The 16,761-nt window shown below is 47.0% G+C and overlaps 1 protein-coding gene across 1 annotated transcript; it reads left to right on the top strand.

The window, feature by feature from the left end:
- Nucleotides 1-7,152: 7,152 nt before the first annotated feature.
- TLR4 (toll like receptor 4) lies at nucleotides 7,153-13,745 on the top strand. Its single transcript, XM_056505354.1, has 3 exons — nucleotides 7,153-7,335; nucleotides 8,147-8,313; nucleotides 9,494-13,745. Exons 1-3 carry the CDS (start codon nucleotides 7,231-7,233, stop codon nucleotides 11,748-11,750), a joined length of 2,529 nt encoding a protein of 842 aa, XP_056361329.1. The 5' UTR covers nucleotides 7,153-7,230; the 3' UTR covers nucleotides 11,751-13,745.
- Nucleotides 13,746-16,761: the final 3,016 nt, after the last annotated feature.

Genomic DNA, 16,761 nt, shown 5'->3' with positions numbered 1-16,761 from the left:
ATTCCCATGGAGCTCTGTGTTCTACTAACCTAGAGGCTCTGTGTTCACAAGCCCTCATTTTCTGATCACCTTTCCATAAGATGCTCCTTGTTTTGAGTTTTAGAGGTGCTGTCCATGCACCTGACCTGTTTTATTCCCTTTTTTTTTTTCTTTTCTTTTTCTTTTTTTTTTTTTTTTTTTAATGTACTGAGTGTGGACAAAGCTGCTGGTCCCAGCTGCAAGGGTGTTGCTGGTGTCAGTATTGTAAAAGCATGAGTTTGAAATCCTGAGCAGATGCTTGCTCTTTCCCCTTCTCAGAGATCTGCTACCACGGGAATCATTGCTTTGGACTTAAACCCTCCATATGTGCCTAGAGGTCAATGCTGAATCTTTGGCTACCCTTGAAACCAGGACAAAACTGCACCAAGCCATTATTGCAATATTGGGTCACTCATGGCAAAACAAAGAGATAGAAAATGCCTCCCCTTCCAGCTAAGGTGTTTTCCATAGGGGAACCTACAGGTTTGAGCAGGTCACAGCTTGTCCTGCCCTGTGTGGGGTGGGAGATGGAGCCCTGAGATTCAGAGCACTTTGCTGGCCCCTGGCTCCCACTGCTGACTGCAGAGTGGGGTGTTGCACAGTCCTTGGGCAACCCTTTCCTGTTTTGTGAGCAGCCACCCTCGTCAGCTCTTTGGGAAAAGCACCAAAATGAGATGCTGAGCCCATCCTTGGTCCCTGAGAGAGGGAGGGGGTGTGGGTGTCATGTCTGCCATGGGATTTCAGATTGTTTCCCAAACAAATTGCCATGAGGTAAAGTCATACTCATCCCTTTGGAAAAGGGCCAGGTTGAACACTCAGAGATTTCAGTGATTTGCTAATTGTTGGGAAACATGACTGCCTGCAGGAGGCAATAGATGTTTTTCTATTGTTCTGTTTGAAAACAAATGCACTTCTGGTTTCAAGGAGTTGACACAGCCATATGGGAGGGGGATTTTGGGTGAGGACAGGTGAAAATATCTCCTCTGAGGTCTTCCTGTGGCTTCATGACCCTTCTTTTTTTATTATCATTGTTCTCCTTGGCCTGCTATCAAAGCATTCCGTGTGTCTTGCAGCTTGTTTTAAGCATGGAGCCATCCTGCCAAGTTTTTGTGTGGTGAAGACCTTCTACATTTAAGGAGCCACCTTAAACCACCACTTACATGTGCTGGCTCCTGTCCACATTCCACTTCTGGAGCCACATCACCTCACACTCTTCTGCTTTTCTTCCAGCTATGTTATATTTATGTTATGTTTCCCTTTCTTTACTTCCAGTGTCACTGTTTAATCCTGGCCTGTCACCTTCATGGGTTTTCCTCAGTAGCTCCCTCTCCAAAATGCTGCTCTCCCAGCAGAAAGGAGCTACAGTGATGGATTTGCTGATGTGCAGCCACCTTGCTGCAGCCTCTTAGCTGGGTGTTCCTGGGGAGGAAGACTCCTCCTGCACAGCTGTGAGAGGGCAAACCCCAAAAGTGGGGCTGGTTTGGTTTAGATCAGGCTGTGCCTCTGGCAGCAGCTTCATTTGGGGTGTGGGGACAGCAGTGCAGCACCCACACAGCTGCTATGGGAGGTGAAACTTCTGCTTTTCCTCACATTTCCTCCCCTTCGCTGTGGTCAGGCTGGCAGGGCTCTTCCTGTGCCCTTTGTGTCACTCCTTTTCCTGGGTAACTTCCCTTCTGGTATCTCAGCCCTGCTGCCCTACAGCTTTCCATAACACCCTGTCTTGTGACCTCTGTTGGAACATGAGTGGTTTTGTCCTGGTTGGTGCAGGCAACTCAAGGCCAGAGAAATGCTTAAAAAATCCCCCCCAAAACATGCAAACTGAACAGCACTGAGAGAATTGAATAAATTCCTCTTTATCAGGAGCACTGCTTCAGGTTTTTGTACACAAATAAGCCTTTTCTCTCCAAAAAGCACAGAATAGCCACCCAGGTTTTGTAGATTCCAATATATAGCACTCCAAGTGCAGGCAAACCTTCATCTGGATCTGACTCCAACCACTCTTTTGGAATTTATTGCTTTGCAAGTAATGGAAGTGGGCTCTCAGCAGTGCAGACAATTAATATTCCACGTTCTTCTCCTGGCAAGTGCCATAAAAGTGTTAATGTCTGGCAGCTGATGTCTACAGCATGCCATGAACTAACCCCAGGGAGGGTTTGCACTTTCTTTCTGGGTAATGTGTACACAAGAACTTTGCCACAGTTTGCAGGAGCCATTGCAACATTTTCCTGTCGTGTCCTGTCAAGTCCCAGCAGTGAAACCACAACCATGGGGCTCAGGAGTCTTGGCACTGGGCAGTGCTCTCAGTGTTCCCAGAAAGCAGGTCTGCTGCATGGCTTTGTGCTCTTGTGTCCTGGTTTTCCCTCAAAACAGGGATCTGTAACCTCTGCAGACCACCATTAGGGCTGCCCCTTGTTTCAAGCATTCCCAGAGTGTCACAGCACTGCTGTAGGGGCTCAGTATTTAACCATGCCTCAGCTGAGTCCCCAGATCAACCTTTCTTGTGTCCAGTTTAACAAGTCTGAGCTCTGCAGTGCTCCATGCCCTACACACCTTTCATGTTTGATAGTTTGAATAAATCCTTGCCCTGCAGCAGGCTCATTATTAAGAGAAGTGGGGGAGAGGAGGTAGAATAAGCAGGACAAATCAAAGCCACAGTAATACAAAACATATGTAAATAAGACTGTGAGACACCATAATAAGGATGTAATGGAGGCAGAAAGAAAAAGAAAATAAATCCTATTGTTGCTTCAGGAGAAAAGCCAGCATCAGTCTGAGGTGGCCAATGCACCTTTCCCAGGGCTGGGGGAGGAATTTACACTCCCTGTGAGCACAGAGGGCTCCATGCCAAGGCACTGTGGGCACCCTCCCCTCCATGGTGACACTGAACCCCTGGCTCTGCCCAGCCCAGGGGTGACCATGGCTCATCCCAGGCACAAGGACAAGGTGCTGCTGGGCTGTTTGGAGCCAGCCTGCCTCTCTCCAGGGGTCCAGGGAGCTCCACTGTCACTCACTGCCTGCCCATGGATGCTTGGCAGGCGAGGCTGGATGCCTCCACCATCTGTGAAATCCTTCCAGCCATTTAGATTAAACAGTAAAATGTAGGGCTCCTAATGACCTGACATAATCCATATGGAGTAGCTGCCACAGATAGTGACTATCTTGACACTGATTAATCACTTCTTCTAGTAGTGTATTTGTCCCTGGTTACTTGACATAGTTCTTCCCTAATAGCTTTGGAATAGTTCTGGGGTGTTCAGATGATCTTGGCTTTGGGGAATAGCCCCTCTGATGGCACACATTACCTACTCCAATGTAGGCTTGGCTGATTTTCATCAAACCAACCTGGACTCTGGATTTTGGGTTGTTTTTCTGACTTCTGTGTACACCATTCTCAGTCCTCCTATGTAATGGGAACCACCTCAGCCATGCTGAGCTCTGTGAGGTGCCACCATTGGCAGTGGCTGTGCTGTGCAGCATGAAGGGACTGTGATTCCACCTCCATGCCCTCCTGGACACCTAGAGGAACACAAGCAACCTGCATTGCAGATGTTCCTTGCTCTGGACCTGCAGCTGGGGTCACTCACTGCTCAGACAGAGAGAAGTGATGCTGGGTCTTCCTTGGGGCTGACACTCCAAACTGAGTGGGGAGTTTCTCAGTCTGAGTGTTGTTCTCTTTTTCAAAGCTAGGAGATCCAGAAGCAGAGGCAGGAGGTCTTCCAGACTGATCTTCCATCAAGTGTGGTTTCCCCATCGCTGGAAGGATGCAAGGCCAGGTTGGATGGAGCTCTGAGCAAGGCAGGGGCTGGAGCAAGATGAACTTTAAGGTCCCTTCCAATGCAAACCAGTCTGTGATTCCATCATTAGACCCACTTCACATGGGGAAGCACCACAAGTGAGAGTTACAGGCAGGCAGGCCCTCCAGGACCTGTTCTGATGAAATCAGTGTCTCAGTGCCTCCCCAGCCTTGCTGCAGGCTCTGTGTGCCCTGCACTGCCTCTGTCCTGTGCCCTCTCAGGCAGGGGTTACTGTGCAAGGCAGTGACTCACCAGTTTCAGGAAGCAATGCATTTGTGGAATGTGCAGCACAAAGATCTTAAACATGTTTTCATACTATTCTTTCCACCATTTCTCCTTGTAATGTATAGAAATTGTTTTTCCCAGCAGAATGGCTGGGGAAATTCAACTTGCTGTTAGATTTGTGCCATATTTCTTGTCACTCTTCCTTTCCACTCAGAGAACCTTTCAGACCTGGACAGGTGACTGACCTGCTGTGTAAAAGGACTGTCAGGTGAACCCCAAACATTGGTACTGCCTGCATCCCCTGAGCCTGGATCCCTCCTGCAAAGTGGCTGATTTCAGCCTAATTCACCACAGGTGACTGCAAGGCTGGCACTGTGATAGGAAGGGACACGTGCCAGCCCATCTGGGAGCTCACCTGGTGTGTCCTCAGCTTCTCAAGGACTTTTGGAACCTCTTGTGATGCTCCCCATAGTCAGCTCCACAAATCCTGTGCTGTGAAAGTGCCAGCACCTGAGGAATGCTCCCCCCTCTGATCCACCAATCTCTCCCCTCTGATCTCATAACCAAATAAGTTGCTATAGATGGTTCTAGCACATAAAATAAGACCTGGTTTTGTTTAATCTTGAAGTAATTTGTGTTGTTCCTCAGCCTCTGTTTGCAGACAGACTTGGGGAACTGCTTGAGATGACTCCTGAGGCAAACAGAGCCTCTCTCCAGGTTAAGAGCTGTTCATCTCCATGTGGTACTGGGTTAACTGTGACCTTGAAGCCACCTTAGGTACAGACAATCCTGGTTTTATGGCTCTCACCACTTGTCTTGCTCGAGAGTTTAGCTAACTTTGCTCTTTGGCTGGAGCTCACAAGTAATTTTCTTTTAAAATAAGCAAGTACAAGATGTTTTGTCAGTTCAGCTACATTGTGGCTGTCTCATGCTCTGTAATACCTTGCTTGAGATCACAGAGGTTGCATATGCACTGTCTGCATTGTGTTACTTATCTTATAATAATGTTCAGGAGCACAAAGATGACTCAGATGTGTTTTTGCAAACACAGATTCTCTGTAACACCTCCTTGCTAAGAGATCTTTAATGATCCCACCAGTAAATTGCCAGAGTAGTGAATCATGTTTGATTTTAGAGGTTATTCTTGTCGCTTTAGGGGATTCCAAATAATTCTTTTGGGTTTTGTGAACAATCACATAAACATTATGGCTTTATTCACATTGCTGTGTGCCAGCAGAGCAATGTGAAGTTAACCAGCACTGACTTTCTAAACTGGTGGCTGGGTTTGATCTGCTAACTTGCATGTTTTCTGCTAGTGCCCTGTCCCTTGCAGTGTCTGTAGGATTTGTCCTTGAACAGATTTCGATGTGTGTTGTGAAGCTGCCCCTTGTGACAGCAGCATTCACCTTCTTTCAATGCCCTTGATTCAAGCTGCACTTCCCACTTGACCTCCGAGCGTGGCTGTGGGAGGGATTTTGTGATGCTCCCAAACTCTTCAGCATCTTCAGCAAGTCTCCATTGAAATGGTAATTTCTAGAGCATACTTCAGGCTCATCTCAGCTTTAGATAAAAATTAAATGTGGATTGCCTCATTCTGCATATTGAATACTAAGGGATGCACTCATTTGTTCTCTCTGCAGACACACGATGCTCTGCCAATTTCCTTAATCCAGGCACAGAAGCAGTCAGCAATTGTTTCCATTCACTTTTGATTCCATCTATAAAAGGAAATACCTGCAATCACCAGAGGCTTTTCAGAGCAGGGATTTTGTAGAACTTGTCCAATTTCAACAAACTTTTTGTCTGCTGGCTTAATGGGCACTATCTGGCTGCACATCAGGGTGTCGGTTTTAGCTCCCATTGTGCTGCCATGTGTTTTTTATTGCAGAGATCATCAGTTATTTTAGGATTTCCCCATCTCTCCTAGGCTCTCTACTAACCTGTCAAAAAAGTCTAACCCCCACCTCTGAAATATTTTAAACTTTTCTTTATAAGTGGATTTCTCGCTGGGCTGATATCACATCTTATATTTAATATCAATTTTCGCAGACTTTCATGAGTCGTCACACTTTATTCCATCTTCCTCTGGACCAATATTCCATCCTTGTCTCATATTTTTGCCACTTCTCTGTCTATGTGGTGTTGATAATACCCAGCAACCCTATGGCTGGATCCCCAGTAACATTTCTTAGTTATCTCCAGGAAGACAGGAGGAGAAACATGAATGCAGGACCATTTATCAGAGTAAATGAAGGCAGGGAGCTTTATTAGAAGGCTCACAGTTGACTTAAATTAATGTTGCCCACTGTGAGGTTTTGCAAAGCTTTTTTCCTGAAACAATAGTCTGCATTGGGAATTCAGCATTGAAATGTTCTGTAGGCAGGCACAAACACAGATTCAGGCATGGCCAGGGCAGGGAGCAGCTCTGAGCCAGCTCAGGGTGTTTGTGCCTCTCCTTTTTGCTGCCCCCAGCACTTCTCCCATGGGGTAGAATTTCTGTGACCACAACTCTGATCACTCTGTGAATCTCCTTGTGCCTGGCCATATTCCTGCAATAATTGCAATAAAGGTCCAACCAGATGGATAAAACCTGGATGTTTGTTCCCAAGAGCTTGGCCAGAGATAAACCTGTGCTTACCTGGCTTAAGAAAACCTCTGCCAAAGCTGAGCTCTTCTCCAGTACTTGCCAGGGTGAAGCTGTGAGCATGGCAGGAGTGCAAAGGCAGAGTCACCATCTCTAACCAGTACATTTGAATTACAGCATGAAACTGGGGTCAGAATTGCACAAAATATTATGTTGTTTTTGTTTTTTCTTTTTTTTTTTTTTTTTTTTTTTTTTCCAATTTGACCTGAGCTAATCAGAAACAATCAAGTCGAGTGACACTGACGAAACCCATATTCCTTTTTAATTTCTAGCCCAAATAATATCCGCCATTACCTCTTTTTTTCTTGTTGGCTTTTTTTTTTTTTTTTTTTTAACATATTTTTAAAATAATTTCAAGAACAGTTCACACAGGGTGTGTGTAGAAACGAGGCAGTGACCAAGTTTCACTTCCCTTCTCGTTCTCTGCAGCTCTCAGAGATGTGCAGCAAGAAGCAGGAGTGGTGAAACAGCTCCTGGCTCTGCAGGAGGTTTCTGTCTCCAGGTTTCTCTCTCCATGCTCCTTTCTCCTGCACTCCTGCTCTCCTGAAGATGCCCAGGAGAGGAGCCCTTCCTGTGGGGACACTCCTGGTGCTGCTGCAGCTGGCATCTGTCCCATCCCCACTGGCAGGCTGCCTCCTTGATCCCTGTTTGGAGGTATGTGAGCTCCAAGTGAGCACAAAATCCTTCTGTTTCTCTGGTGCAACTTTTCCCTTTGCTTGGGGGATTTGTGCCTCAAGCCTTGTGGTTCTCTTAGGAAAGCCCAGCTTTTTTTCTCAAGGTTGTTATCAAGGTGATTGAAGTATTTGAAGTGAATTATGATCTCAAAAACATCTGAGAACCAGAACCAGCAGCAAGAACTTTATATTCTTTTTGGCTTTCTGTACCTCTGAGGGTGCTGCAGTGCAGTTATATTGTAATGTTGTAATATAGATTATATTTGGAAAGGATCCAAACTTTGTCTATTTCTACAAAACACAGATTTTTGCCTGGTTTGGGCAGTAGAGTGATTTCACCACGTACCTGACACTGACCAATTGCCTTTTGCAAAGTTTGGCTGACAATTATTTGCTTTCAGAACAACTTTGGTTCAAGCTGCCTGGTTATGTGCAGGGAACAGAGCTGAGGGCTGTTCCTGGACATTCAGTGTCCATCCATGAGTCTTTGTCCTGCTGGCTCTCTCAAAGGTTGCTGCTGGTTCATCTGTAACCTCGAGGAATGCTGTCCTCTAGTTTTGTCCCAGCTTCAGTCAACAAGAAATACAGCTCTTCCTGGGGAGTAGGACTGGTTCTATTAGAAGTGAGAAAAATGCTTAGGGTATGTAAGATTATTTCCTAAAACTCAGGGCAGCTCCTTTAGAAATGAACTGCAAGGGGAGTCACTGTGCTCCTGCTTTCCTGACAGTGACATTTTCTGGCACCGCATGAGGAGCAGATGTTGACCATGATGGGAACTGCCTCTGTTCCAGGTCACCCCTAACACAACTTTCAGATGCACTGGACTGAACATCTCTGGAGTTCCTGATGGAGTCCCAAACACCACCCAGAACCTGGACCTCAGTTTCAGCAATCTGAAATCGCTGGGGCCAAATTATTTTGCATCAGTTCCTGAGCTGCAGCTTCTGGATCTTTCAAGGTAATGGGATCTATTATGTGAATATTGGTTAATTTTTCTTCACCAGCTGGGTTACAATGGTTGTTTATTTTGGGGTCTGTTGGTCTTGGCTGTTTGTTTTTTTTGTTTCTTGTGACTTTGTCCCTGTGTCTGTCATTTTCCACATGCCCATGGTGAAGTGACATGCAGCTTTTAGTCCAGTCACTGAGTGCACACCTTCCACTCAGAGCTGGATCTGTCAGTCTGATCTTGTGGTTGGGATGTGAGAAGGAGGAGGAAGATGTTTCACTTGTCTATGAACAAGAAAAATGTCAGACTTTTCATTGTTACAGAAACTCTGAAGTGGAACACCTTGGGTGAGCCATTTTTCTAATCACAGTTAAAAAAAAAAAAATACCATGAAGGTACATTCATTTTCTAAAAGGCTGTTTTAAAATATCAACATATTCTCTTTTCCCTTTACCTCACATATCTGGGGGAGGAAATGGGGGAGGCCTATTAGCAAATTTGAATTGATGCATAATTTCCATTGACTTCAGACAGCAGTTTCTCTGGGTAAATTGTTTCACTGAGAAATGTCACTCAGTCCCGTCACAGCTCCAAAGTGGCTGAGTGGCAGAGCACATTTGCTGTGAGGCACTGGCTGGATTATTAAACTAATTCTGCTGGGATTCACTGCAGAATGGATTTGGGTCTCAAATTCTGGATCTTCCCACATCAAACAAACCTTAGGGGGCCACCCTCGTTTTCCTTTTCTCCTTCAGAGCCAGCACAGCCTGGGGTCTGCTCCCTCTGAGCCATCACCAGAGCTGTGAGCTCTGCCCCAGCTGCACTGCCCAGATGTGCCTGAGGTGGCTCTGGCTGGTTCTTCCATCTGTGATGGCCATCACAATGTCACTTTGGCCTAAACTGAAAGCTAGGATTCTTCTTTCCTGCTGCCTGCACAAAATTTTGACCTTCACCAGGTCTCCAGGTCTCTTGCTTTTGAATGAAGATTGGAGAGTGAGGAGAGGAGGAGGTGGAGGAATTCTCCTGCTGGAGGAGATCCCTTTGCACATCCAGGGATGCTGGCTCTGCCCAGCACAGCAAAGCCAGACCAGCCCCCAGCGTGAGGCTGAGCCTGAGGATGTCACAGCAGCACTCAGTGAACAAGGAAGGGACAGTGTTTCTTGCACTGATATTTTTTTTTCATACCCAACAGGTGCCACCTCCATACAATAGAAGATAATTCCTTTATGGATCTCCACAGACTTTCCACCTTGATTTTAACTGCTAATTCTCTCCAGCACCTGGGGAAAGCAGCTTTCTATGGTTTAACATCTCTGAAGAAACTGGTTCTGGTGGAAACCAACAGAACCTCTCTGTCTGAGCTGCCCATTGGCCACTTGCATACCCTGCAGGAGCTGAATTTAGGCCACAACAGCATTACTTCATTGAAGCTTCCCGAGTATTTTGGCAGCATGACCTCCCTCAGGCACCTGAGCTTCTTCTCTAACAAGATCACATCTATCTCCAGAGGAGACCTTGACGCCCTGAGGAAAGGGAACAGGCTCAACCTGACTCTGGTGCTTTCCTTGAACAATCTGAAATCCATAGAGCCGGGGGCCTTTGCAGGGGTTCATCTGGCTGAGCTGGCTCTCAGGTCTGCTTTTGAGGACTACATGATGCAGGCTTGTCTGCAAGGCCTGGCTGGTTTGCAGGTCAGCAGGCTCGTCCTCGGGGAGTTCGGCGACCGTGAGAGACTGCAGGACTTTGAGAGGGGGATCCTGAAAGGGCTGTGCCAGGTACAGATGGAGGAGTTTGTGTTAATCTGCTCCAGCGGGGCTGAGCACGACACAGAAAATCTCTTTAACTGCGCAGGCAACGCCTCCACTATTCGCCTGGTGGACCTGGGAATTGAGGAGATACCACAGGTTCCTGCCTGGACCAAAGTGAAACAGCTGGAATGCAAGAAATGCAGTTTTGAGGACGTGCCTGCCCAGAAGCTGTCGCTTTTCAAGGAGCTGAGAGTGCTTCGTATCACCCAGAACCACGTACTCAAAAACTTCGAGCAGGAGTTTGAGGGTCTCAGTAACCTGGAGGTCATAGATTTGAGTGAGAACAGGCTCACCTTCAGCAGATGCTGTTCCCCTCGGTTTCTAAATTGTCCAAATTTGAAACACTTGAACTTAAGCTTCAATTCCGAAATCAGATTGACTGGAGATTTCACTAATGTGAAGAACTTGTTATATTTGGACCTTCAGCACACAACTTTGTTTGGTCCTGGCTCCTACCCTGTCTTTCTGTCCCTTCAGAGACTGATTTACCTTGATATTTCCCATACCAAAACCGAAGTTAAATCCCAGTGTACATTTTGTGGCTTGAACTCTTTGCAAGTGCTCAAGATGGCAGGAAACTCCTTTGAGAACAATAAACTGGCAAACAACTTCAAAAACCTAAGTCACCTCCACATCCTGGATATTTCAAGCTGCAAATTGGAACACATGGATCAAAGTACTTTTGATGCCCTCTCTGAGCTAAAAGAGCTGAACATCAGCAACAATAAGCTCCTGACCTTCAGCCCTGCAGTCTACCAGCCACTCCAAGCTCTCAGAGTCCTGGATTTCAGCAGGAACCAGCTGACTGTTCTGCTGGACTCAGCCCGGGAAATCCTGCCTGACAGCCTGGTGCTGTTGGATATCTCCCAAAACCTGTTTGACTGCTCCTGTGTGCACCTGGACTTCCTGGAGTGGGTCAAGGAGAGGCAGGAGCTGCTGCAGAACAAGGAGCTGATGCTGTGCCACACTCCCTCGTACGTGGCCAACGTGACCCTGCCCAGCTTTGATCTGTCCTCCTGCCACGTCAGTGCAGCCAAAGTTGCCCCCCCAGTGGTTGTGTTGCTGTGTGTAGTGGTGCTCCTCCTCCTGGTTTACAAGTACTACTTCCAGCTCTACTACTCCGTGGTGCTGCTCAGTGGGTGCAAACACTCAGCAGAAAGAGGTGACACCTACGATGCCTTTGTCATCCACTCCAGCAAAGACCAGGAATGGGTGACAAAGGAGCTGGTGGAGCCCTTGGAAGGAGGAGCACCTCCCTTCCACCTGTGTCTGTACTACAGGGACTTCCTGCCAGGGGTGCCCATTGTCACCAACATCATCCAGGAGGGTTTTCTCAGCAGCAGGAACGTCATTGCAGTCATCTCTGCTGACTTCCTGGAGAGCAAGTGGTGCAGCTTCGAGTTTGACATTGCCCAGTCCTGGCAGCTGGTGGAGGGAAAGACTGGGATCATCATGATTGTGCTGGAAGATGTGAACAAGGCCCTGCTGAGGCAGAGGCTGGGGCTGTCTCGGTACCTGAGGAGGAACACCTACCTGGAGTGGAAAGACAAGGAAATCAACAAGCACATCTTCTGGAGGCAGCTGACAGGAGTGCTGCTGAAGGGCAAAAATTGGAACCATGAGGAGGTAAAACTCATGTGAAGAGAAAGAAGGTTCTTGCTCCCCTGTCTGCCATCCTGGCTGGGATGCTGGGTGGTGCTCAGGAGCTGGTTCTTCTCATGGATGGAGACACTGCCAAAGCACTACAGAAATTCCTGCCTTGCTGCTCACCTTTTCTCAAGGAAATTTGCAAGTTGAGGAATGACAAGGGCTGCCTGAGCTCTGGGGGTGCCCATGGCTCTCACCCACAGCTGGCTCAGCAATACTTCAGGTTTGGTGGCTGTAGGATCAGACCAATGCTCTCACTGTCATCTGGCTGCTTCTGAAACTGGATTTGGGTCCTGAGACCATTTACCCAGAGGAACTTCACAGTCCGTTGTTTTGAGTGGACCCCAGAATTTTAAAGGCAGAGTAAAGACCCAGGATCTTTGTCTGTAAAAACTTTCTGAAACAGAAATGAGGTTTGGATTCCAAAAGCCTTGCACCTGCCTCCATGGGCACCATAACTCAGGGGACAAAGAGAGAGCCATGGGGTATCCCACAGCCCAGCTGGCAGCTGCTCAGGGAACATCAGCAGTTTTGTCATCAGGGAGGGAGGTGTCTGTGGTTGGGAAATTTACCCAACATGTTTCTTTCAGTTTTCTTTAGACCAAGTGTTGAAACCTTCACCTGAAGGTCTTACTTATATCCAGGTTAGATAGCATTTGAAAGGGCGTTTTGGAGTTTTTTTTGTGGGGACAATAAATGTGTAACACCTTTAAACTGAAATATTTCTATGCTCCCACTGCTTCTCCTCATCCAGTGTTTGTGGGCATGTTCAGGGACTGCCCTAAGTGAGCAAAATTGAGTGTGAACGAAGGGTTTTGATGTTTACGGCCAGCCAGTTCTAGATTAATCTTTTTCACTCTCTGGACCAGCCTTAATTCACTGTTGGAAGGTTCTGCATGAGCCTCCAGGGTTTGAAATGGAGTTCAGATCTGCCTGTCTGCTCAGCCTTCCCCAGGGGCTGCCTGGAACAGGACTGGGGGGGGAGTTCTGCTTTTGTTTTATGGAGAACATGCCTGGCATTTTGCAGGGAGAAGAGATAGAGGGAAAAAGTCTGGGTTAGCTGAACTAAGTGTGCCCCAGCACTGTTCTGAATCAAGGGAAGGGAAGTTTAAATGCCATGGAATAATCTCACAGCACTCACACGACGTGTGGGATGTTGGAAGGGGCAGGAGTGTTGCTCTCCTTTTACCAAAGGCTTGGCTGGGGTTCATCACTGAATTACTCTGGTTTTAATCTTGCAAATCCTTCTATAATCAGTGATGCTCTGCAGAGGTAGAACAGAAGTAACTGAGTGGTGAATCAGATCTGATATTTATCCACCTGCTTTTCTGAGCAGCAGGCAGGGACATTTCCATGGAAGCAGGATCAGGGATCAGCATCAGACATTGGATAGAGAGGGAGAGCCAGCTCCAGGCTCTGTGCTGGCAAAAGTTGAATCACAGCTCCCTCCCTGTGTGCTGTGTCAGACAACACTACCAAACCCCCCCACAGCCCTCCAAAAGCTTTATTTTTTTTTTTTTTTTTTTTTTTTTTGTGACCCAGGAGATGGAGATTTAATAAAACTAAGCTGGATGCTGCATTCCCTTTCCCAGAGAGTTTCTTCTGCATCTGCTAAATACTACTCCAGCCATTCCCAAAATGAAGTTCTCCTCACCTCTGCTGGGGTTGATGGGTCCTGCAGACCTTCCTCCTCACCCTTCCACCCTCACCTTCCTCCTCCTGCAGGGACAGAGGCTGCTGGAGATGGTGGGGGACAGTGAACCAGGGCACAGCTCGAGGTTCCCTGGACTGAGGCCAAAGGAGAGCACAGAGGACAAAGGAAAATTAGCTTGAATTTCAGCAGCTCCTGGTTAAATTGGGAAACAAAAGAGGAAAAATTAAATAGAGTGGGAGTTCCTGCTCCTGAATTGAGCAGCACTGAAGCCACATTTCTCCTTCACTCTTTCTCTCTGTGGCTCCTCTGCAAACAATTCAGTGGATGTGTATTTCTGGCACAAAGCAGAGTCCTATGATTCTTGATTGTAATTATAACAATGAGTTTCAGAAAGCCTGAGAGTGGTTCTGGGCATTTAGAAAAGGGATTTAGGACTGTATTGTTTAAAAAGTCAGTGTTTTTTTGAATATCAAAGCAACTTCAGGAGAGCTGGAGTGATGCTGAGACGAGGCTCCCACCAGTACAATTTTAAAAGAAAATGGTCACTTGTTTTTCTCTTCCTATTCAGAGTCTCCACAGCAGACATGGCTACGTGAGTTGTCTCTGGCTTCATTATTGTCCAAGAAAAAGTCACAAAAGCCATCATAACTTCAGCTGACCCTCTGTGGTCCCTTCCAGCCTGACCCACTCTGCAATTCTGTGACCTGTCCAGCCAGTGCTGAGGTTTATTTGGTCCAAGATGGACAAGACTGTGTGAATGTTTGCATTTTCACCATTTACCCAACAGAGAAACAGTAGTTTTGTTTTTTTTGAAGACTCAAAACAGCCTTTCCCAATACTATAAATGAGGGAATATTGTGGTTCCCACAGAAACACACATATTCATTTGCCTTCATTGTAGGAAGCAAATGTCCAAAGGAAAACTCAGTGTTCTCATTGTTTCCAAAGCTGCTGGCATGCACTGTTTGAAACTGCCCACTCTGCAGCAAGTGCCTTTGATAGGATTTACTCAGTGGGGGGAAAAAATGAGCAGCCAAGCAAACACCCGTGCAGGTCTGCATTCATCTCCCATGTAAATATCTGAAAATATTCCAGTCACTAAAGCATCTCTTTTGCCCGGGTCATAAAAACAGATGGAGACAAAGCTCCAAAGGGCTGTTGCATCCAAGCTACTCCATTTGCAATGGGATGTGCCCTGATTTCACTCTGAGCTCCGTCTGACCCATGCAAAATGCCAGGACAGATGCAGCTCTGCACTTCCCTGCCTTGAGGAGGGTGCTGGCATCCAGGTGTGCTGGCACTGTCACCAAGCTGAGGGCTCTGAGCAGAGCGTGCCCTCATTAGTGTGATTGCCTTTGTGCTCCCCAGCCTGCAGCAGCTGTAAAAACTGGAAACCAGAGCCATGTGCAGTCCTGTGAGAACGCTCCCCCGGCCCCCCTGAGCAGGAGCACAGGTTTGCAGTGTCACTGAAAAACCCAGCAGAACGAGGAGCAGCAGCTGCTTTCCCTGGACCGACTGGTACTTGACAGGAACAGGCTGGAACTTCTCAGGGGGAGCGTTTGTCCCCTGGGAAATGCTATTCTGTATGTGGCTTATGCAATTTAATGAGGTAGCATGGTGGATATATGGAATGGGAATTGTCACAGCAGAGCTGCTAGTTTACTGTTGCATGTAATTTTGGAACAGATATTTTTCATGGAAACGGTGATTTTAAAAAAATACTTTGTAGGGGCTGAAAAAGGGATTTCTAATAAAAGTTAAATTGCTCCACAATGTCATTTTAAAAAATGTCTGCTTAGGCTTATGCTGTTGTTTTTCAGAGTACATTTTCATTTTGTAATTTGTTTCTATTTGCACAGTCTGACTAGCCTCCCAAAACAACACCAAAAGTTAAAAATGTTTCCCACACACCCAAAATAAAAACCCTGGATTTCGTTTTGTGTGGGGTTGTTTCTTTTTGGTTGTTTTGGGTTTTTTTTTTGTTTTTGTTTTTTTTTTGGTAACATGCTGAAATGTATGTTTGGCAAAATGTATGACAGCTCTTACTATGACCCTCTCAGAGTGAAATCTTCACCTGCCTGTGCCCCATGTACGGTTCAGGCAGCAAAAAGCCACTGACGAACCCCTGGAATGAATTTCGCTAAGTGCCTCTTGCAAAACATCTTGAGTAGGTGCAGTGGATCGATAGGAACTGCCTGAGAGCAGCTGAACAGGAGGGGAAAGAAGCAATTCCTTAATAAGTTGTTCTTTGCCATCACCAGCTCAGGCTGGGAATTGGGACAAATGACAGCAGAGCACGGTTTGCAGAGAGGAGCCCATCTGCCAGGAGCTCTCACCTTGCTCAGCCTCAAGGTCACCCAGAGGGCACAGTCGATGATGCACCAGCCTGGACATGGCTGTGCTGCCCTGGACACACAGAGAAACATCCAGTAATTGAGGACAGCTCACCTGAAAAGCAGGAAAAAGGAAGAAAATGAATAGGGAAGGTGTCAGTGCAGGGTCTCAGGGTGGGAAAGGGCACAGTTTAGCTGGGGGGATCCCAGATGCTGCCCAGGGTTTCCAGCACTAACCAAAGCACCTGCATGGCAGAAGGTTCGTGGTGAGTCTCCAAGTGCTACTTTTTGGCATGATGATAATCAGAGGGATGGGAATGAGCATTGCATGGGTACCAGCTGTGTTTGGAAGGGGACAGGATGGAGACTGGCAGCCCTTGGTTCCAGCATGGACAGGTGAGTGGGATGAAAGAACTTCAGCATCTCTGGAGGGCAAAAGAAGTCCAGCCCTGCCCTGCCTTTGTGCCTGCCAGCCTACCCAAAATATAGAGAGAGGGCCCTTTGGTCTCACCTTTTGTATGAGCAAACCCTTGGCCATGTGTACAAAACAGCAAGGAGAGGATATTCAAACCTCACACTTCCAGAATCCTTCCACCAGAGCTGAGCAAAATATTTATTATTGGTGATGGGGAGATCCTCAGCTGAGGTAAAGGAGCACTCCACAGGACCGAGGACCAGGGCACTCCAGCCAGAGGATTTCCAAAGATTTCCAAGGATTTCCAAGGATAACAACTTCAGTCTTTCCTGCCTGGAGCTCCTTCCTCCCTTATCGCCACATCTTGAGTACTACTGCAAACAACAATAGCGTATTGTTAGGCAAAAGAGATTTAATTGCAGCCTACACTCCCTGAGAGGGTAAGATCGGCTTTTCTCCAGATCTAATCTTCATTCTTCATCTTTCCTTCTCTCCCTCTGATCCCTTCCCTCTCCTGGAAGTTTCTCTTCTCTGTCTTTCCCAACCAGCAAGTGACCAACCTAAAACGCGAGAAAGAGGAAGGGGTGCCCTTGTCGCTTCTTC

Source organism: Oenanthe melanoleuca, chromosome 17 (assembly GCF_029582105.1).
Source record: "Oenanthe melanoleuca isolate GR-GAL-2019-014 chromosome 17, OMel1.0, whole genome shotgun sequence".
Classification (NCBI taxonomy): domain Eukaryota; kingdom Metazoa; phylum Chordata; class Aves; order Passeriformes; family Muscicapidae; genus Oenanthe; species Oenanthe melanoleuca.
This window is presented reverse-complemented; position numbering and strand designations above follow the sequence as displayed.